The sequence below is a fragment of the Cervus canadensis genome, chromosome 29 (assembly GCF_019320065.1).
Source record: "Cervus canadensis isolate Bull #8, Minnesota chromosome 29, ASM1932006v1, whole genome shotgun sequence".
NCBI lineage: Eukaryota > Metazoa > Chordata > Mammalia > Artiodactyla > Cervidae > Cervus > Cervus canadensis.
Window position 1 is genome coordinate 14,710,642 of NC_057414.1, and position 24,324 is coordinate 14,734,965.

Here is a 24,324-nt window from a genome sequence, read left to right on the forward strand (position 1 = left end):
GTATCTTTTTAGAAGCTGGTATATTTGCTAAGAATCCATCAGAGAGTAATACAGAAATCAGAGTGTTAAAGAGAAACACTACATACAGTCTTTTATTTTTTTTTAAATTTTTTTATACAGTCATCAACTATTCCATTTTTATTTTTGTTTCAAGAACCCCCTAATTTCTATGTTTCATATCTATAATTTCAAGCACTCTATTTTTCTATACTCAACTTTCCTACATGTTTATCAACTTTTGTTCTCATTTTGGTTTTATGCATGTATCTGTGGTAATTGTCCATATGTACTAATATTGGCCATATATACTAATAGTTTTAGAAATGAAAAGTAAACTGTCTCTCAAAAGGATAAAAAAACTTGCTTAAAGTGACAGGGATTTGTCTTGAGGATATACAACAACATAAACCCTTTATTTTTCATTTATTTTTTTAATTGAAGGATAATTGCTTTACATATTTTTTTTTTCTTTCTGTTAAATAGCAACATGAATTAGCCATAGGTGTACATATGTCCCCTCCCTCTTGAAGCTCCCTCCCATCTCCCTTCCCATCACACCCCTCTAGGTTAACACAGAGCCTGTTTGAGTTTCCTGAGACACAGAGCAAATTCCCATAGGCTATCTATTTTGCAGACGATAATGTAAGTTTCCATGTTACTCTCCATTCATCTTACCCTCTCCTCCCCTCTCCCCGCGTCCATAGTCTGTTCTCTATGTTTGTTTCTCCACTGCTGCCTTGCAAAAAAATTCATTGGTACCATCGTTCTAGATTCCATATAAATGTGTTAGTATACAATATTTATCTTTCTCTTTCTGACTTACTCCACTCTGTATAATAGGCTCTAGGTTCATCCACCTCATTAGAACGGACTCAAATGCGTTTCCTTTTTATGGCTGAGTAATATTCCATTGTGTATGCATACCACAACTTCTTTATCTATTCATCTGTTGATGGATATCTAGGTTGCTTCCACATTCTAACTACTGTACATAGTGCTGCAATGAACATTGGGGTACATGTGTCTCTTTCAATTTTGGTTTCCTCAGGGTTTATGCCTAGGAGTGGGATTGCTGGGTCATACGGTGGTTTTATTCCTAGTTTTTTAAGGAATCTCCATACCGTCTTCCACATTGACTGTATCAATTTACATTCCCACCAACAGTGCAACAGAGTTCCCTTTCCTCCACACCTTCTCCAGCATTTATTGTTTGTAGACTTTTTGATGAGGGCCATTCTGACTGGTGTGAGGTGATATCTCATTGTAGTTTTGATTTGCATTTCTCTAATAATGAGTGATGTTGAGCAGCTTTTCACATGTTTGTTAGCCATCTGTAAGTCTTTGGAGAAATGTCTGTTTAGGTCTTTTTCCCACTTTTTGATTGGGTTGTTTGTTTTCCTGGTATTGAGTTGTATGAGCCACTTGTATATTTTGGAAATTAATCCTTTGTCAGTTGTTTCATTTGCTATTATTTTCTCCCATTCTGAGGGCTGTCTTTTCACCTTGTTTATACTTTCCTTTGCTGTGAAAAAGCTTTTAAGTTTAATCAGCTCCCACTTGTTTACTTTTGTTTTTATTTCCATTACTCTAGGAGGTGGGTCATAGGGCATCTTGCTTTGATTTATGTCATCGAGTGTTCTGCCTATGTTTTCCTCTAAGAGTTTTATAGTTTCTGGTCTTACATTTAGATCTTTAATCCATTTTGAGTTTATCTTTGTATACGGTGCTAGGAAGTGTTCTAATTTCATTCTTTTACATGTAGCTGTCCAGTTTTCCCAGCACCATTTATTGAAGAGGCTATCTTTGCCCCATTGTATATTCTTGCCTCCTTTGTCAAAAAAATAAGGTACCCATAGGTGCATGGGTTTATTTCTGGGCTTTCTGTCTTGTTCCATTGGTCTATATTTCTGTTTTTGAGCCAGTACCATACTGTCTTGATGACTGTAGCTTTGTAGTATAATCTGAAGTCAGGAAGGCTGATTCCTCCAGCTCCATTCTTCTTTCTCAAGATGGCTTTGGCTCTTCGGGGTCTTTTGTGCTTTCATATGAATTGTGAAATTTTTTGTTCTAGTTCTGTGAAAAATGCCATTGGTAATTTGATAGGTATTGCACTGAATCTGTAGATTCTATTTGGCAGTATAGTCATTTTCACAATATTGATTCTTCCTACCCAGGAACATGAAATATCTGTTTATGCTGTCTTTGACTTTTTTCATCAGTGTCTTATAATTCTCTGTGTACAGTTCATTTGTCTTCTTAGGTAAGTTTATTCCTAGATATTTTATTCTTTTTGTTGCAATGGTGAATGAAGGGATTGACTCCTTAATTTCTCTGATTTTTCATTGGTAGTATATAGAAATTCAAGCAATTTCTGTATATTGATTTTATATCCTGAAACTTTGCTAAATTCACTGATTAGCTCTAGAAATTTTCTGATACCATCTTTAGGGTTTTCTATGTATGTATCATGTCATCTGCAACAGTGAGAGCTTTACTTCTTTTCTGATCTGGATTCCTTTTATTTCTTTTTCTTTTCCAATTGCTATAGCTAGGACTTCAGAACTATGTTGAATAACAGTGGTGAAAGTGGACACCCTTGTCTTGTTCCTGATCTTACGGGAATGATTTCAGCTTTTCACCACTGAAAATGTTTGCTGTGGGCTTATCATATATGGCCTTTACTATGTTGAGGTATGTTCCTTCCATGCCCATTTTTTAAAGACTTTTAATCATAAATGGGTGCTGAATTTTGTCAAAGGATTTTTCTGCATCTATTGAGATTATCATATGGTTTTTATCTTTCAATTTGTTAATATGGTGTATCACACTGATTGATTTGCATATATTGAAGAATCCTTGCATCCCTGAAATAAACCCAACTTATATGAGCTTTTTAATGTGTTTTCAACAACATAAAACAACTTTTAAATAACATATAGAACAACTTAAAAGGTATTTGAAACTCAGTGTCAAAGTTCTTGAAAGTCAGAACATAGGTTCTATTCTCTGTATAACCATTCATGCACTTAGGAGGGGATAGACACTTATTAAACATTAGTTAAATTAATGATCAAAAATGGGTGTGAATAGTAATTCTTTGAAACTACATTTAATCAATATCACAAATACAAATACTTCAAAAATAAGATGACTCTTGCTTGAAAACAAAGTTGGTTATACTGATAGCTAAGAAATGTAATACCTTAGTAAAGACCAGTTATATATATATTTTTTAATATCTACTTTGCAGTTAATATATAGAATCAGATGATGGGGGAGAAAAACGACTAAATGTTTCAGTGAAAATATAAGTTTTGAAAACATGAGAGTTCAAAAATTACAAGGTTTCTCTTCTCTTCCCTATATTGGCTAACAAATCAATACTTAACCTAAATTTACAGATATGAATACCTTAATTTTTTTAAGTTAATCTGGGAAATAAGAGGCTGACTCATTCTCTCAAGGTTGGAAACAGAAGCTACTCTCGGAAATAATTTAACAATTCACTTTCCCTCTTGGACTTTTCATGATCCTCAAGAATCTCGAGGGTTAAGCTCCGTCAAGAAGTCTTTTTGAGAAATAGCTACAGTCCTTACCAAGAACCTCACCTCATTCTAAACTAAAAATAAATAAATAGAACAACTAACTATTTATTTATTTAGTGATGCAACGGTTGGCTTTGGCATCACCGACTCAATGGACATGAGTTTGTGCAAGCTCCAGGAGACGGTGAGGGACCGGGAAGCCTGGCGTGCTGCAGCCCACGGTGTCACCAAGAGTCAGACACGACTGAGCAACTCAACAACAGCAACCAAGACACCTAACAAGTGTCATCTAGTGTCCATCACTACACTGACTGCTGTAAACAGCTGGGCATTTGAGGAACGTCCCCGAGAATGCAAGCATTATGAGGAAGACGTTGTTATCTGTTCACTGCTGTATCTCTCGTGCTTGGGAGTAGTTCCAAGTACATAAAACACATACAGTAAATATCCGTTAGATGACAGATGAATTTGATAGATGCCCTTCATTTTTAATTTAATAATATTTACTGTGATGAAAAAAGAAGGCAAGCAGAGGAAAGGAAAGGCAGAGGTCATTTCAGCCAGGATTCCTAGATATAGGCAACTTTAATATTGGAAGAATATCATTAAGAATTTCTGAGGGTGAGAAAGGAAGAAATAGTTCAGAATATACAAATCTTTATCCTGTTTCCTCATATTTCTCTACATCTTTATTTACTGTGCCTCGTGGTGAGTCCATTCTTGCCTAAATATTTTCATCTTAGGTAACAAACTCCTCAAAGGTCAACTCCCAGATTTCCTGGTAGGATCAATTACGACAGCTTGATTATCTGCTACTATCTGTCAGCTATATTTCCAGAATATTCAACCTCCTATGCTACAAACAGGAGCTCAGACTTAAGATTTCTTCTGTTTTGTGGGGAACATGAAGTCCCAGTTCACTTATCTAAATAAATTAAAATATCTACTCCACATCTTCCCTGCTGTTACAGGCTTCTCTCCTGTTTGAATTTTCCCCATCCAATGGGTGCTTCAAAAGGATTCCATGTGTGAGATGGAAGAAGTCACTTTACTGCTTCTCAATGTCTGTTTATCTGAAAACTTAATATACCCTTGATATCTCTTAGGACAAGAATGTCTGCTATTTGGGTTACTCTAGTGGAAATCCTGGAAAAACACTGCCAAAACATCATTCAATTAAGATTAGCAGTTACAAGGGAAATGCTTTTATACCTAGAATACTAATTAATGAACATTTACTAAGTGCTGAGTAATGTGCTATGTTATGGAGATGCATCAAAAACCCAGAGGTGCAGGGTTTCTGCCTCAAGGTGCTCATGTTCTAGCTCAGAACCGTGAATTTATTTGATTGCTTAGTTGCTCAGTCATGTCCGACTCTGTGAGGCTCCAGGGACTGTAGCCTGCCAGGCTCCAAGAACACTGGAGTCGGTTGCCATTTCCTCCTCCAAGGGATCTTGCCAACCCAAGGATCGAACCCCTGTCTCCTGTGTCTTCTGCATTGCAGGAGGTTCTTTAACCCCTGAGCCATCGGGGAAGCCCAATTTACTTTAATATCATCTTTAAAATATATCCTTTACTTCAAAAGCTAAATGCACTACATTGAACAATAGCACTCATAACTAGTTTTAAAAGATGATGCCTCACTAAGACCGAAGGTAGTAAGTAATTAATAACTTGGAGCCTCTCTAATCCACACTTGCTTTATTCTGGGGCTGCTCTCTAATTCAACCTTTTCTTGTAGGAATACCCCACATGAACTCTGAGACTTTAAGTCAACGTGGCATCAAAAGCCCTTTAGAGCTTCTCATGGCTGGTAGTTGGGTTCCCTAGGCTCCTGCGACAGTCACTGGCTTTCATATCTGAGGCAGGATTTAGGTGGGCTCCTGCTTACGTTTCTTGGGACCAAAAAAAAAAAAAAATGGGCTTCAGGCTGGACACGCTATAGCTAGCCTCCCGTTTGTATTTCCTGAGATAGGAGATGGGGGGCTCCAGATCATGTATTTACAACCAGCCTCCTCTTTGCACTCTGAAATAGAAATGACAACAGAAACAGGGAAAAGAGCCAGGCCATGTCTTCTGTGGACACCTTAAGATAACAGGAATGGCAGAAACAGAAGGGGCTACACCCTGTCTGAATAAAGGATCAAGAGGTCTCATGTTTCCCATCCTCGGGGCGAGGGAGACACTGAACATGTGCACAAAAGCTCCTGGGGTCAAAGGAGGGGGCACTCCCCACAGTATGTGATGCCAAGGCTGCCTTATAGTAATCTGGGCTGGAATCCACACTGGAAAATGGATTCCGGCCCAGGAACGGCGGGCTACAGTCCATGGTGTTGCACAAGCATATGGGGGACGGTCCTAGGGTAGGTCAGATGTGGAAAAAGAAACCAGACAATTGGCCCAAAGTATACAAAGACCCAGAAGAACTGCCCTGTATGAATGCCTTAAAGGCCTCTTTGCAGGGCTCCTCCTCGCCAAGGGGGACACCTCACCCCTTCCCTCCGGGTGTGCATCTCTGCCTCACTTCTATCTCAGCTACACAGACTTTCTCCACTGGGCTCTCACACTTGTGATTGTGCTGTGTGTCTAATAATAAACTTTGTGTCTCTTGTCACAGCTTTTGCCTCCTTGAGAAATGCACTTCAGTGGGGGCAAGAGCTTCTGGCCTCTAACCCTTGCTGATCTAGTGGCTAGTTTCATCCAGGCTACCCAGGTTCAATTTCTGGGCAGGGAACTAAGAGTCTTCGCTCACTGCTGCCTCTCCAAGATCAATATCCAGACAATAAAGAGTACATTACACATTCTCTAAACTGCTCGGCCTATTGCCTGAAGCACAAGGAGGGGAGGGAAGAAGGGACTCATATATAGCAATTCAAGAAAGTAATCTCTGAGATAACCCCATGATTATCCTAGTCTAAACTTCTCATTTTGGAAGATTATCATTATAAAAGACAAGCGTCTTCTCTCCAGTATCGCTCACAGAGAACTTGCTTCCCAATGCAGGAGATGTAAGAGACTGGAGTTTGATCACTAGGTTGGGAAGATCCCCTGGAGAAGGGTATGACAACACACTCCAGTCAGTATTCTTTCCTGGAGAATCCCACGGACAGAGAAGCCTGGTGAACTATAGTCCATGGGGTCACTAAGAGTCGGACAAGACTGAAGCAACTTAGCACGCACACACAGTTGCAGACCATAAAGAAATAGACTGTAGGCCACAAAAGGCATGTCTCCACAAGAATGTGTTACTCAACAGCAGTTCTCTAACGGGGAGTATCCTGACTTGCTTTCCTGTTTTTAACAGATTTTTATTTCCAAGGATACAAGGCTCCCCTCTTCTAAATAAAAAGCAGGTGTCTATCAAGGCTTTCCCAAATAGAAACTATGATTTTGTCGACTATAAAAATAGTCACAACCTGAAAGTGGAGAGTTGTTTTATTTGATAGCCTGTTTTTAATTAAGGCTTATAATGAGTTCCATTCTAACTGGGGAGCCATAGCAATTAGGGAACAAGGCAAAGGTGGGAAGTGGACGCAGGAAAAGGGAAGGATTGATTAGAGCTACTGCAGGGACAGTACCACCCCCTTGAGGTTTAGCTGTGAAACCCAGAAGCATTGCTTCCTGTCAGGAAGCATTTAACAGGAGGCTTCCCGTGTGCTGTTATGGATCTGTCAGAAAACCTTTGGCCCTTATTAATTCCTGAATATTCAGGAATTAAGAGGAGAGGCATGCCTTTCCCAGGGCTGAGGAATCCAGGCATTTCCTTTGTTAGTTTCTCATTATGGTGATAAGTACACTCTTCTCTCTTTAATAGGGATCGCCTTGTGTTTTGTTAAGTCTGGAATTTTAATCTTTATCTTTGCTGAGAATAACTACAGTATATATGCTCACGCCATGTTGATTAAAACACCTTTGCTCCATCAAGAGCTTTGGTCCCCGTGTCTGTCTGTCTTTTTTTTCTCTCTCTCTCTCTCTATTTCTGGCTGATTCCCTGGAGCGCGGAAGCTGGCTGCGTAACCCTGGGAATATTAGCCTCTTTACTTCTTTCACTCTCTCATCGTCGACTTCGGACCAGAAGGTTCTGGTCCATTAAAGGACCAACACCTCCACTTCCGTGTCCACTGCTACTTCACCAGGTCCCTGGCTCCCTGGGGAGAGGAGCACCTCAGCTTGACACGCAGGCACTGCCACGTTGGTATCGTCCCCCTCAAGACTTTCTTTAGATACGTTCATGAATAAGGGTAGGGGAGAATTCTGAGACTGTTTCCCCACCTACCTCTTACAGTACTTGTCAAATTTACTTATAAATTTGCTTTTAGGATTTAGTCTAACTATTACTCCAAGTGGAGAAATGTATTATTCTGTATTCTAGACACTGTACTTACTATCTTTGAAAGAGAAACTAAACTACCATAACTCTTAGCCTTGATCCTCTTATATTAAGCTGTTTGTCTATACTCCTTATTAAACTATTACAAAAAAGAAAAAAGGAGCACTTTTGAAGGAAACAAAACTATATTATCAACTATAAAATAGGTTAATGAAATAAAGGCCAAACAATCACATGTCTTGTTTGTACTCAGGTCTCCAGCTTGAAACAAATGTATATCATTGAAAGGGTTCCACCTTGGAATGCCTTCCTAAATATATCACAGCTAGAGGAAAACTGTAATTTAAAAAAAAGAAGATAAACACACTGCATATACGAGACTTGTGCAACCTGGAAACCACTCACTCCCTATCATAAGTGGTTCCCTGCACACATTTATTCTAATAGCATTCTGGACTCCATTGAGGACCCAGGATTCAAATGAATAGCAATCAAACTCTCATCAGGAAGCCAGTCAAAATATTTAAATTTAAGGTTTCACAGACTTCCATACCAACAGCTAAATACCAACAGCATGGTATTAGGTCAGCATTTATTCTTTGCATTTATCAAAACTAAGAAGTTACTTTTCCATTTCATAAATAAGGGAGCGAGTCTACATCATAATCACTGCCAATATCTTTATTAAATCTCCAAAGATGAATCTCTGGAAGAAGATAAAGACTCTATATATTGCTTCATTTAGCAGAATATGGTTCTAATAATAAAGAGAATATTAAGATGCACCACACTATTTACAGTTGACATATACAGTTATATGATTTACAGTTACTTGATCAGTGCAGGGGTTGGGGTCTGACCCTGCATATTACTTCTGATTCCCCCCAAACTTAGCTACTAATAGCCTACTACTGACTAGAAGCCTTACTGACAGTCAATTAACTCATATCTTGTATGTTACAGGTACAGCTACATATATTTTATAGATTCATGACATACCTTTTTTATATTTCTAGGCTATGTAGTTGGTGAGTTTTTTCAAATTGTCATGAATCTCAAAAATTTTTCTAACATGTTAATTGAAAAAAATCCATATAAGTGGACCCATGCAGTTCAAACCCCTGTTGTTCAACGGTCAACTGTATAATGTGTCCTGTGTTCAGAAAGGACTGAGGCACATACAGTATTAAAGCTGACCACCAAAACATTGAGGGCCATAAGTGATGGGTTATATGATTTTATCAGAAGCCCAGAATGTTAGATTTTGGGCAGCAAGGGTAAGTATTAAATTTTTTTATTAAAGTGAGTCTATATTAAAAGAGTTCCTGTTTCACCTGTTATCCAAATTTGGAACAACCTGTAATTTTTAATCTTTTAAAAATATGCCGCAAAAATCTGTAAAATCAGATGATCTCCTCTGAAGATTATGAAAAAATTTAGATTACACAAATAAAGAAACCACAGTAAAGATTTTAAATGTTTAAATCATAAAACTAAAAATATACTTTTATCATAAAACACTAGTAAATTATATTTATAAAATATACAAATTCGGTTAACAAACTCTTGTCTACCTACCACACATCTTGGGGAAGATTTAAAGTTATGCTGCCTTTGATATCATCGTGGAAACACATATATCCTAAAGTAGCTAATGTTACATACAGCGCTGTGACAATCCCCATGCCAATATTCAATGCTTGGGGGAAGCGTTTTGATTCTTTCATTTGATTCTCCAGTGGAAGGACCTAAGAAGAGAATGCAAATAAATGAAAACAATATAGCACCCCATCTGATAGGTGCCCAAATTAATATTTCTATGGTATATGCAACACATAATCCTTGATGTATTTTTCTAAATATTACATATTTTTTCACACTACAGATTTTTTAAATTCCTAAAATAAAAAGATTTGAAATCAGCTCTTAATGTGCAAAACTGTCAGGTTTTTTTAAAAATAAACTTTCTACTTTGAAATAATTTTAGATTTACAGAAAAGATGCAGAGACAAACAGAAGACTCCCATATACTCCTGACCAATTTCTCCTTTTAGTAATATTTTACACAACCAAAGTACATGTGTTACAACTAAGAACCAATATTGGGACATTACAATTAAACTTCAAACTTCTACTTGGATCTCACCAGTTTTCCCACAAATGTCCTTTTGCTGCTCCAGGGTCCTGGCCAGGACAGCGCCTTGCATTTTGCCATCGTGTGTCCTTAGTCTCCTCTGGTCTGGGGCAGTTTGCTGATCCTTCCTTATTGTTTTATCACCTTTACAGCTTTGAGGAGCCTGGTTATGTATTTGGCACACTGCCCCTCTATTAATTGTCTGATGTTTTCCTCCTGACTAGATTGGGATTATAGGTTTCATAAAAGTGCACCACGGAAGTGTGATGCCCTTCCTGTCACACACGCCATCAACATGATTTAGCGCTGGTGGAGTTCATTTTGATCACCTGGCTGAGGCAGTGTTTGCCCGGAAAGTTCTGCTTATAAAGCTCTTTCCTTCCTCCTCCTCATACTCCATTCATTGGAAGTAATCACTACAGGCAGCCCGCACTCCAGGGACTGGGGGGATTAGGTGACAGCTCCTCGAGGATAGTATCTACATAAGCTATTTGGAAATCTGCCCTATGTGCTTATCTATTTAATCGCATATTTGTATTCATAGGGATTCGTATATATTTGTTTTACAGTTTTGCGTACGAAGCAGAAACACTACTGCTTATTTTGTTACTACTATCATTCCAGCTCCAGTCGTCATGAATTCCATCAGGTAAGCTCCTTTGTCCTTTTGACGTACACCTATTCTTTTGCCTTTTGAGCACTTCCATACTTTCTGGCAGGGCTTCCAAGCTGGCACTAGTGGGTCAAGAACCTGTCTGCCAATGCAGTAGATGTAAGAGATGCAGGTTCAATCTCTGGGTCAGGAAAATCCCCTGGAGAAGGAAATGGCAACCCACTCCAATATTCTTGCCTGGAAAACTCCGTGGACACAGGAGCCTGGCAGGCTACAGTCCATGGGGTTGCAAAGAGTCAGACACAACTGAACAACTCACATACACACACACACACAAACATACTCTCTGGCAGTACAATATGCTCCAGACACACCTTGAATTTCCTTGCTTCTGTCCTGTAATCAGTCATTTCTCCAAAGAACTTTGTTTCCTTTGCTGGAAAATCAGATTTAGAACTCAAGATCTGGGCACTAAGGGCTCAGTGCTCCTGGGTGCCATTGCTTTCAGCTCTCTCCGCAGACAGAGTTAGTAGATACATGTACGCATATTGACCCAAGCACACACATGTCTACAACTGTTTCTCTATCTATCCATCTGTACCTGTTGTCTGTCAATTTAATGAGATGAACGTGTGAAGTGTGAAAGTCGCTCAGTCGCATCTGACTCTTTGCAACCCTGTGGAGTCCTCTGTCCATGGAATACTCCAGGCTAGAATACTGGAGTGGGTAGCCTTTCCCTTCTCCAGGGGATCTTCCCAAGCCAGGGATGGAACACAGATCTCCCACATTGCAGGTGGATTCCTTACCATCTGAGCCACCAGGGAAGCCCCAGTGAGATGAATAAGTACTTACATTATAGGGGTGGGAGGGGGGAACCCTTTAAAAAAAAGGCCAATTTAAAAGTTAAATCTGTAGGCAAATATTTGGAGGTTTTGGGCTTACAAATTTGACCATACAGTAAAAGACACTAAGTAATAATAACAAGTATTTACTGAGTGCTTACAATGTGCCAGGTGCTTTTTTAAAAGCTTTACATGTAGTATCTCACAATAACCTCATGAGATAATAACTAATGTTATCTCCACTTTTGAGGTGAGTTAGGTAGGTCCATGTGAAAACTGTGAGTGATTAACAGAAAAGAGAAGAGTACCCAAGTCGTGTGCTCCAGAGAAAACCCAGACTGAGAGGAGAAGCTGAAGTCAGGGAGGTGCCAGTGCAGCTAGGAAAGGAGGAAGGGAAGGAAACGGACACTACGGAGGCCCCACGTGCGTTCAGCAGCGTTGCCTGTTTCACACATAACCTCATTTACGGAGCTGACCTGGGGAAGTACAAAGAGAAGGCTCAACACAGCCTAACTGCTGACTGGAATGGGGAAACTAGGGACACAGAAAAAGAAATACTCCAGTGTTGCAAGTTTGAGCAACCAAAAGTCAAACTAAAAGAAACAGAGAAATGAGAAAATGAAATTGGTTTTATATAAAAAAGTATGTGTCAGACTTCAGAGTTGTTGAATCTGAGATATCAGAGGAACAACACTTAAGTGGAAATGTCCAATAGCTAACTACGGCTTACTAGCTAAAGCAGAAATGAAAATCTACAATTATGTCTCTAACAGGGATAAATGGAACCTCTAAGAACTAGGAAGAATTCTGTAAAGGAGAACTCAGAGAGCAGAAAGCCAACTAAAATCGCAGAAAACTGTCTCAGTTCTGTTTTGTCTGCGATTCATACAAACAGATGTTTATCAGCGGTTCTGCTCCCACACCCAACCATCAGACGATGATACACAAGCTATGGCCTTTTGCTGTTCAGTTGCTAAGTCATGTCTGACTCTTTGTGACTCCATGGGCTGTAGCATGCCAGGCTTCTCTGTCCTTCACTATCTCCCTGAGTTTGCTCAAACTCACATCCATTGAGTCAGTGATGCCATCCAACCATCTCATCCTCTGTTGCCCCCTTCTCCTCCTGCCCTCAATCTTTCCCAGCATCAGGGTCTGGGTCACTGGAGAAGGACCCAGTGGTCCAGGGAAAAGGGAATGGTAGACCACTTCAGTATTCTTGCCCTGAGAACCCCATGAACAGCATCAAAAGACAAAAAGACATGGTCTTTTGACCAAGATCAAATGTAGTATGGGGGCTTCCTAGGTGGCACAGTGTCAAAGAATCCACCTGCCAACGCAGCAAACACAAGAGATGCAGGTTTGATCTCTGGGGTTGAGAAGATCCCCTGGAGTAGGAAATGGCAACCCAGTCCAGTACTCTTGACTGAAAAATTCCATGGACAGAGGAACCTGGCAGGTTACAGTCCACGGGATCACAAAGAGTAGGACATGACTGACTGACTGAGCACACAAACAGCAATATTCTATTTTGCCCAAATCTACATATACATTCTGGGCTTTCAATGAATGGGAAGCATCTTTTGCTTAACTTTTTAGCCACACCGCACGGCATTTGGCATCTTATCTCCCCAACCAGGGACCGAATCCACACCCCCTGAACTGGAAGTTCAGCGTCTTAACCACTAGGCCACAAGCTCAGTTCCCTGAACTGGAAGCATCTTGAATGGAAATATTTAGGATCTCAGAATTTGCACAATGTTTGTATCTCTTGGTATTAGCTTCATGATAACATCATTTCACAAAACAAACATGATATGCATAAATCTAAAAAGAATTTATGTTTGACTCTTCTTATGTAATAGTAAACTTTGTAACAATTTCAATTCATTTCTAATCATCTAGTCTATAAGATATGATGTTTGGGATCTGTCTAAATATAACCCAGACTTGACAGAGTAGAGAGAATATAGATCAGACAAAATTAACCACGAGTTAATGGTTTTTGAAGCTGGGTGACGCTTACAGAGGAGTTCATCACACTATATAGGTTTGAAAATTTTCACAACAAAATATTAAAAATCATCTATTCTAATGCTCTCATTTTACACATTAAGAAAACAATCTAATATAGAACATGGATGAAACTCCTGGTTAGTAGAGGAACTAAACCATAATTCAAGATTATCATGCCAAAATGCAAATCATTTTCTAGGAATAAAAAAATAGAAACAAACAAAAATAAACAGAAACAGGAAAGAAAACCATGTATTTTTAAATGTAAGTAAGTCTCTGTGTTGACTTAAGATTTTAAAAAATAATAATAAAGAATTAAATCCTTACCACTCCAATGCCTTCAAAAGCAAATACAGCAGTACCAAAAAAGAGGGGGTATTTTTTCCAACCAGCCACTATTGGAAGGTTGTGGGGATCTGGCATATTCTGGAGAAAGAAAGAAAAAATATGATAAGTTACGTACTTGTTTGAAACAACTTAAAGCAGAAGAGTGAAATCATATACTTATGAGCTTCACACTAGCAAACGTGGATTATAAATGTGAATAATTCCTTCACTAAAAAGTTTAAGCATCCTATGTTAAATGTAGCCAAGCTGTTAGGATTTTACTGCCAGAAGCAATTGTCTCCCTCGAGCCCACATGTTCCAGCTGAGCTAAATGCTCCTGATCACCTGCTTCCACCTGTAAGTCCCAGGCTGTTCTCACTGGGCACGGCTCCTGCCACAACGGGAAACACGCAAGCATATCGACATCTGGGCTGAGAGCCATGCAGTCATTATCAACCACTGCTGACAGTGTCCAGCGGAACCCATCCCCACTCTGCTCTCACTGAGCTTCTGGCTTCTGAGATCTCCGCAGCTCTGGCTTCCCACTGCATGGCCCTGCGCGGCTCCCCAGCTCCTGCTCAGGGTTTCACTCTTCGACCTGACAATTGCCATCACCCTTACTATTCATGCACAAGCCTCGACTCTGGCTCATTCGGCCTTGTTCCAACCCTCACAATCTGCACATCTTGTTCAAGATGTCTGGGTCCAAAGTGGCTACTTCTTCCAGCTGCCCCAAGTCTCCTCACCACCCTGTGTTCTCTGCCTTATCAGACTGGAAGTGGAACCAAGGCCGATGAAAGGGACGAACAAAGACAGTGAAATGTGACAGCACAGGACTAATTGGGGAAATAAGAGAGGTCTAGAAAACCTTTATTTTCCGGGCTCCAAAGTCACTGCAGATGGTGACGGCAGCCATGAAATAAAAGATGCTTGCTCCTTGGAAGAAAAGCTATGAGCAACCTAGACAGCATATTACAAAGCAGAGACATACTTTGCCAACAAAGGTCCGCCACCTCGTCAAAGCTATGGTTTTTCCGGTAGTCATGTGTGGATGTGACAGTTGGATCATAAACAAATCTGAGTGCAGAAGAACTGACGCTTTTGAACTGTGGTGTTGGAGAAGACTCTTGAGAGTCCCTTGGACTGCAAGGAGATCATACCAGTCCATCCTAAAGGAAATTAGTCCTGAAAATTCATTGGAAGGACTGATGCTGAAGCTGAAACTCCAATACTTTGGCCATCTGATGGGAAGAGCTGACTCATCTGAAAAGACCCTAGTGCTGGGAAAGATTGAGGGCAGGAAGAGAAGGGGACGACAGAGCATAAGATGGCTTGATGGCATCACTGACGCAATGGACATGAGTTTGAGTAAACTCTGGGAGTTGGTGATGGACAGCGAGGCCTGGCGTGTTGCAGTCCATGGGGTCGCAAAGAGTCAGACATGACTGAGCAACTGAACTGAGTCAAAGATTTATGATGATTTATTCTCTACCTTTTTTGAGTCATTGGCCCCAGAGAGAGATGAAAGTTATACAGCTGCTCAGTGGAAAATGCATATATACAAACAGAAACACTAAATCTTATAATTTTAAGGGATTTGCAGATCCCCTGGATCTTCTCAACAGATTATTTTAAGGAAACTGAGTTAAGTATCTCCAGACTACTGATGATGAACTCAGTTGCAGTTACTGCAGAAAGAGATTACAGCCCAGGGTAGTGGCAGTGAGCTGAAGCGGTGGCGGCAAATAAAGCTTCAGGCGTGAAAGAAAATCATAACATCACATCTAGACTCCCATCTCCTGTGACTGGTTTAAGTCTTAAAGGAATAAACAAGACACTGTTGCATTCTTTGTTTCATTGAGGCAGTGTACTAAGGCAGGCTCCTGCATCTCACAACTCTAGCAGGGCAGGCATTACTATATTCTGAGGCAATGCCATACAGCTCAGAAGCATACTGACCAAGATTCAAAACCAGATCTGACTACAAAGCCTACGCTTTCATCCTCTATGCCATATACTTCTTCAGCTAAGCAGTACCCCCCAAAAGGAAACCTGTTTATCTCCTAGGTGACACAGATGAAGTAGGGTCTTTACTTATCATCACTTTTGCCTCTAAAGTAAAAAATAAATAAATAAATGTTTACTTGTTAAAAAACATACAACACAGTTAAAAACATGTTATACTTACCCTAACAACATACTGATAAATTATCACAAGACTGACAGCCATGGATATGTTGGCAAGGAATGAAAGCACAAACAGATTCTTGAGCTCACGAATGAAGACCAAAAGAATTAAAAATGGAAGAAAGCAAAGCATGTATATCCTTAGGTCAATACTTCTTCTCTCACATGGACTTGATGAATTGGTACTATTCAAAACAAACACTTTACTCTCCAGGAACCCTTCATGAACCTATAGAGGATTACCAGGAGGATAAGGAAGAGGGGAGACAAAAATTTCCATTAACTTATAAGCATGAAGGATAAATATAAAGAAAACAATGATCTACATACACTCTATGATAAATTCCTTTGCAATAAATAAAACAGTTTCAAGATAATCTAGCAACCTAGAAATATATATATGTGTGTGTGTGTGTGTATATATATATACATATATATATATATATATATAAAGGATAATTAAAATAGAATAGTCTTCTTTGCAAAATAACTTTATCATATTGTGAAAACAAATTCACTAGAAACTTATGAGGACAGACTTGCTAATCCATTTGGAAGCTTTGTGACCGTGATGCTTGTGCTGCCTGCAAAGGCTCAATCTGCTTCTGAGATAATCAAAAGCAGAAGTATGCTTGTCTAGAATGGCCACTGGCCATGGGGTAGTTTTGAAAAAACAGTTTTTTCAAAGCAGAAAACAATCTCCAAGTGCCTTTTAGAAATGTACAGCAGTCCAAATGAAACTCAGAAATCAAAGCCCAATTTTAAAGGTATTCTATAAAGCAACTGTTGAATTAGTATCACTGTCAATATATATTTATTAAAAATAAGTTATCTTCTGCGTGCTAGACAATAAAGTTTTGTCAGAGCAAAAAGCTTCTATAAGAGAAACCAACTTTACCTCAAAATTTATTCAGCTACTTCTATAAACCAATATTTGGCTTCCAAAAGAGATTTCATAATTTATAGGCTCCATATATTAAAAATTATCCCTGATTCAATTAATCAAATAGTCCAACTTACAAAAATAGAAGTGAAATTATAGAGGACTTTAAAAATAATCTTAAAAACTCACAGCAGAGGCAGATCATACTAAAATAAAAATATCAGTGAAAATCTATTTGTCCCAAACACTGTACCCTCCTTTGAACATAATGACATCATCATGTCTCTGGATATATAAATTAAGAACCAAAACCTATAATAATAACAGCAAGTATTTTCTGAGTACTTTCTATGTGTCAGGCACTGAACTTTACTCTCCAGGAACCCTTCATGAACCTATTACCAGGAGATTACCAGGAGAATAAGGAAGAGTGGAGGAAAAAACTTCCAAAAACTTATACTCATGAAGGAGAAATATAAAGAAAATTATGCTTTATATACACTGTGTCAAGTACTGAACTAAATATTTTATATGCAACATCTCAGTTAATCCTCAAAACAAGTCTCTGAGGTGGGTGGTAATATTAATTTCCATTTTATAGTTGAGAAACTGAGGTTTAGGGAAAGTAAGAAAGAAAAATCTATGTAATATCAAGCCAGTAAGTGGTGGTTCTAGGATTCAAACCCAGGTCTGAGACCCAAGAATCTACTGTGTGACAGGTAGACGTTCACCTCATCAAAACGCTGCAAGCCTCAAAGAGGGCCTGCCCAAGGAGCCCCTGGTCCCTTCCATGACATCGCTCTCTCTCCCCCGAAATACAGGACTAGGAGGCCAACAAGTCAGAAGTACAGAACAAAATCCTGACATGATTAATAATCCAGGGGGTTAATTTTACCCTTATCCACAGTAAGTAATGTTTAGTGTCACGACAAATGTACATATCATCTTAAATTACAGGGAATATACCTACTAGTTTTAAGTTATATTGGCAACTTACAACTCATACTGAACTAACAGACTCTCAGGTTATGCCATGTGTCATTTAAGAAATGCACAGCTCTCATTTATTTTATAATTGGCCATTAAAACTTTCTATTTTATCTTCTATAACTTGAAATAAAAGCAAAATTGATTGTTTACATCACTTGGCTTTTAAGAAGATATTTTATTTGTTGACCCGATTTTCTCTGTCATCAAATTATTTACAGCCAAATACTTCTGAAGTACAGGTATTCAAAGAAGTACTTCCCATAATCAAGATGAGGCCATGATCAGAGTTAAGCTCTATCAGGGATTCCTGGCAATAGAAAAGTAGTCATATAACCAATTTTACAAAGGGCTGCTTGAGTTGTTAGGTGCTTGGGAATTTCACATCAATTCTACCACAAACCTCTCATAATAATTTAGTATTCTTTGGCAGAAAGACTGTTATAGGAAATTTTCGAGATTGAAAAATAAAGTAAAATAAAAGTATCGATACATACCCAGAGCAAGATTCAGGTAAACATTTGAGTCCTTCGGTGCCCTCTAGAGACAGAGACTGGCTATCTAATAGGGCTTCCTACGCTCTCACAAGTTTACCAAAATGCAAAACACTGAAATAAATATTATAAGATAAAATTACTAAATTCAGTTGCTTCCATGTAGAGCTCAAATTTACTAAATTCTACAATTTATTAACTTTTCAATTCAGTGATTTAATGGTTAAAATTCCAAAGGCAGATGATGTTCTTCAGCAAAGCTAAAATGCAGAATTAAAGCTATAAAATGCTACATTTGCATACTGCATATAAAATGCATAATGCATGTATAAAGGCTTTCACAAATCTTTCATCAGCTGAGCCTCACAATAAGGTTATGAGGAACATGGGGAGATTTTGCTATTGATCCTATTTTACAAATAAGGAAATCGAGGCTTGACCAGGGATAAGAGGGTCTTACCCAAAGTGTAAGTTAAAACTGAGAGCATGCATCTGAATTCAGATCTTCTGACTCTGAAGTCCATGGTCTTTGGTTATCACAATATTTTTTTCCCCTGAATATAATAGCCCTTCCCTATTCTTCATACCCACATACACTATTTTGTCTACCTGACATTTTCTTGAGCATTTTAACGTGAGATCAGCAAGAAGCTTCTATAACCACGATGGGCCAGAATCACTGGAAGCATCACAGCACCTCACCCCGCCAACTGTCCACAGTGGCTTAACAGGACCATAGCCACGCAGCAGCTACAGAGCAAGAGACGCACAACTCCGCATGGGAACTAAACTCTTTAATTCTTTGGTTCGATGTAATACTGAACCTTCAGTTTTAGGCAGATAAAGGTGGTAATAACCTTACAGGTTTTAACTGTAAAAGTAGTAGCAATTAGTACCGTTTAATCAACCTGTGTGTCTTTTGTTGGAGACTGCTCTCAAATGTGAGGACACTTTTGCAGAGAGGGGCAATCTCTGATAATGCTGTTTCAGTGATCATCTGTCTGCGCTGCTAAGGTGAGGTGCTTAACATTGCTTTCAACTTTTCTCACATCTGTCTCAATGTCTTTTTCCATATTGCTTTTCTGGCTGCAAAAGAACTTTCATCTTTCTATCAACTGCAAGCTTCTCCTTACCTTCCAGAGAGTCACTTTTTCTACCTGGCCTTATGATATGTGCAAATGAGTTAAATTCTTCCATTCAACATTGGAGGCAACTGATAACATTTCATAGGAGAAAGTCACCAATCCTGAGCTTACAGATATGTATTTTATGTACTTATATACACACACTCACAAGTAAAGTCAATGTCCTGCCCTAGGAAGAACAGTAGTGTGGCAGTTGTATGAGGCATTTAGGTCTCTGCCTAGTTCACATGACTGGGGCACACTGCTCATGCTCTGTGAGACTCTGTATCCTCATTCATAAAATGAGCATAATACTTATATTACAGTGCAGTTGCAAAAATTAGAGGATATGTATCACAGTTGATAAATATAGGATCATAAAGCATTATGAGCATTATCTATAACTTTAAGTCAAGCTTGTTGGTAGCTCTCTTAAGGGATGATAGAAAAGATCCAATACTACCATGTTGCACAGTCCTAGAAAGGCACCATTTCCATTATATTCTATGTAAATGACTGCTAAAATGGGATATCTTATCTTGACATAAAATAGCCTCTTAACTGAGTCAGTAATCCTAAAACTATGTGACTTGAAGAATTAAATACTTGTAAAAGCAAAAGCACATCATCAATGATGAATAATGCTGATAAAAGCATCAACTCTGTTATTTATAAAAGAAAGACTCAGTGACCCTTTCCACCATTAAAAATCTAAGAGGAGGACTTTATCAAACTATGGCCCCCAGACCAAAACCTACCATCTATTTTTGCAAGTAAAATTTTATAGGAATACAGCCACATATAATGTATTATTGTCTACGGCTGAGTTGAGACAGATATCATATGGCCTGCAAAACTGAAAATACTTACTATCTAGACCTTTACAAAAAATGGTTGCCAAATCTTTGTCTAAATATAAAATGAAGTTATCTTATACTTAGAAAAGTGAGTCAAATATATACTTGAAAGTGAAAGTGAAAGTCACTCAGTCATGTCTGACTCTTTGCGACCCCAAGGACTATACAAAATTCTCCAGGCCAGAATACTGGAGTGGGTAGCCATTCCCTTCTCCAGGGGATCTTCCCAACCCAGGGATCGAACCTGGGTCTCCTGCATTGCAGACAGATTCTTTACCAGCTGAGCCACAAGGGAAGCCCAAATATATACTAGATATATACATACAGATTCTGTAGAACACATATTCACATGACTTTGCATTAAAATACCTACAAGAGAAGTACTCTAGATTACTGAGTAATGCCTACTATTGTACCATGCACATGTGGATAATTAATAAAAGTTATTGATTAAAATAACTAAATAAAAACAGAGGGTAAAGTAAGAATAATACAGGCCAACATCAGTTAAAGCACATAAAGAAATGTACTTTGGCATTGTGCTAAAAGGAGAGCTTTTTTTTTATTTCAGTGCTTTGCATGTTTGTTCAAACTGACAGTCTCTACCAAGACTGCAAACCATCTATGTTTGATGCCATATCTAAATATGATGCCATAACTATGGCATCAGAAGAAAATGATTTCAAAAACTGGAGAAAGACACTTACTTGTTTCACATTTTCAGCTAAGAAGACAATATACACACTACAGAATCCCAGCTGTGTTATCACCAGAAAAAAGTCAACCACATTCCTAAAAAAGGATACCCACAAATAAGCATTAGTAAGAGCTGAAGAAATGTCAATGTATTTTTTCCCTTTTAACTATTTTAAAACATTTCATAATGTTGCTGTTGTTCAATTGCTAAGTCACATCCAATGCTTTGAAACCCCATGGACTGCAGCACACTAGGCTCCCCTGACCTTCACTATCTTCCTGAGTTTGCTCAAATTCATGTCCACTGAGTCAGTGAGCTATCTAACCATCTCATCCTCTGCCACCCCCTTCTCCTTTTGCCTTCAATCTTTCCCAGTATCAGGGTTTTTCCCAAAGAATCGGCTCTTCACAGCAGGTGGTCAAAGTATTGGCACTTTAGCATCAGTCCTTCCAATGAACATTCAGGACTGATCTCCTTTAGGATTGACTGGTTTGATATCCCTGCAGTCCAAGGGACTCTCAAGAGTCTTCAACACCACAATTCGAAAGCATCAATTCTTTGGTGCTCAGCCTTCTTTATGATCCAGCTCTCACATCCAGACCCAACTACTAGAAAAACCACAGCTTTGACTATATGGACTTTGTCAGCAAAGTGATGTCTCTGCATTTTAATATGCTGTCTAGATTTGTCATAGCTTTTCTTCCAAGGAGCAACTATCGTTTAATTTCATGGCTGCAGTTACCATCTGCAGTGATTTTGGAGCACAAGAAAATAAAACCTGTTACTGCTTCCACTTTTTTCTATTTGCTTAAAATATTTATTTTCTGCAAAGAGCACATATTTATGATCTGCATATCACTAGACATATTATTGAGCAAAAAAAGTTCTAATAATTAAAAGTTCCCAATTTTCCCATTATTTACTTCTGAAATTCAACAGATTAATAAGAGTATCTATCTATAAAGTGATTTCATGAAAACATTTCATCAATTAGATTAAGCCCATCTCTCCTGTTTCTCAAGATCTTTTTCAGACCAACCTACTGTATTTCCCAGCAAACAGATAAGCATATTACATACCATCCAAATCACTAATAAAAATAGGAAATGGGAAAGGACTGGGGGCATGGCCCTTATCATTCTACCAGAGACTTAGCTCTGTGCAGTTTTTTAGATACTCTAAACAATTCAAGCCACATAACACAGCGGGTATGGAAGTGGGGAAGGGAAATCACTGGCCAAATTAGCGTTATTTGGGTATGATTATAATCAAGTTAAAAGTCTGCCTACATATTGTTAGTATACAGTCCACACGTCTGCCTATTGCTCTAGTAACAATGAGCTTGATCTTACTAACTCATTATAGTCTCTTGTTTGACCATTAGTGTCAAGCTATCAAGCAGTCTAGTCTAAAAGTCAACAAACCCTCCTCCTCCCGTGTGAAGCTGGAAGGGCCCTTGCCTGCTTTCATTCTTGCCATAACTCTCTTTCTTCATGGTTCTTCAGGGATCTCATGTGCAAGTAATCTTGGTACCTTGAAATGAATTCAAATTTCTTCTCTCTGGTGAATTACATTTAAGTATTTCTTTAAGATCTCTTCACTCACCTTTGATTTTAGTACCCTTTACCAACAATTATCCCAGTTGCTTCTGTCTGAAAGCTATTCTTTTAGACAGGAAAAGCAGACAAAGCTGCCTTTAGACTGGCAGGAGGAGGAGGAAGATGGGGTCCTGCAGGCAGTCCCCAGGGCACTGGGCTTGCTTCCTCCCTTCTCCCGCACAGTCTATCAGGCCGGAAACTCTGAGCAGCTCACAGACACATCTAACTTCCTGAAAATCAAACCATAAACCACTCTACTAATACCATCCTTTTCCTTCTTTTAACTTCCACCACACACATTATTTGTATCCTGGTTAGCATGCTGTAAACTGCCTATGCTTATTTTCCAGTCCTGAATTCACCTGATTTTGATTAGCCATGTCTGCCAACAATAAAGTTACATTTAAACTATACAATAATAAAAACATTATATTAAAATACATACTTCAGATGTCTTATGAGTATGGGCTAAACACTACAATTTTATTTGAAATAGAGACTGCAACATTTTTCTTGTTTTTCTTCCTTTACTTAAAAACTATCGAACATGATTATGTCATAGGTTAGCTAGGTGCTTTATAAATATCATTTTATTTCAACTATCATTATAATTCTGTGAAGTATGATTGTAAACTCCCTTGATAGTGAAAAAACTCAAATAAAATAAAAATTCTTTGACCCAGATCATAAATTTGTAAAATGATAAGAGCTGAAATTTGAACCCAAATCCATTTAACTCTAAAACTTATTTCTCCCCCAACTTTATTATTCTTCTATTAATGTACTTTATCAGACTAAAATACCTATATTGATAACTAGATATTAATAACATAAGAAGTACTTACCGTCCCCATGCTGTTTGCTTCTGCAGACAACTCCAAGGACTGACTTCCATAGCAAAACTCACAGTGTCACTATACCCTAATGTTGACTTTTTAAACCTGAAATTTAATGACATACATGCATATGAAAAAGAAAAAATTTTAATTGTTCCATAAATCCATTTCTTGAAAAGAACATCAATAAATGGACTATACACTGACAGAGAAGTTTTTGAAATTTGGAGATTTGCATATTTCTAAAGTCATCTCATGAAATTTAAAGTTTTTATATATCTTTTTAACCAATATATTAGTTTTTAACCCACTGTTAATGTTTATATATTTGTTGAATTCATATAACATAATATTTGTGTTTCCCTGATTTAAATACTTCAATTATCTAAAAACATCAACTACACTGTTCATGCCTAAATTATTCCATTCTTATAACAGCATTATTTCAAAAAACCCATAGAGGGCTTTACAATATATTGTCACATAAATTACCCTATTTAGTCATCATAATAGCCACGTTCTCTCTTCTATTTTTTCAAGTATACAGTGTTATTTAAAGATCATAAATGACCTGCCTAAAGTTTTAAGAACATTTAGCAACAACAAAAGTGAGTTAAAGTTAGAATATTAGTTTGCCAGAATAGACAATGTTTGTTTAAAAGTTGGTTCACTATCCAATAGAAACATTTTGATAAAAAAATAAAACAGAATATTATTTTACTATCTACCAACCCATATATCAGCAAAGAGCATAAAAGGTCTTACACCCAAAATGAAATTAGTAACAAAATGACCATTATTTTTTAACTAAAAGTAGCCCTGCTACCTCCTTTTGCCCCATGTATCTTCCCTGATTT

At 38.2% G+C, this 24,324-nt stretch overlaps 1 protein-coding gene across 2 annotated transcripts in view; it reads right to left on the reverse strand.

Annotated features, from left to right (window-relative positions):
- The window catches only part of SLC36A4 (solute carrier family 36 member 4), a 45,104-nt gene that overhangs the window by 10,891 nt on the left and 9,889 nt on the right, over positions 1–24,324 (reverse strand). For both annotated transcript variants that reach the window (XM_043451819.1, XM_043451820.1), the window contains 5 exons: positions 23,477–23,572; positions 21,044–21,128; positions 15,993–16,220; positions 13,805–13,903; positions 9,454–9,623 (listed from right to left, as the gene is read on the reverse strand). In XM_043451819.1, the coding sequence (XP_043307754.1) occupies positions 9,454–9,623; positions 13,805–13,903; positions 15,993–16,220; positions 21,044–21,128; positions 23,477–23,572 (678 nt within the window). The remainder of the gene's footprint in view (positions 1–9,453; positions 9,624–13,804; positions 13,904–15,992; positions 16,221–21,043; positions 21,129–23,476; positions 23,573–24,324) is intronic.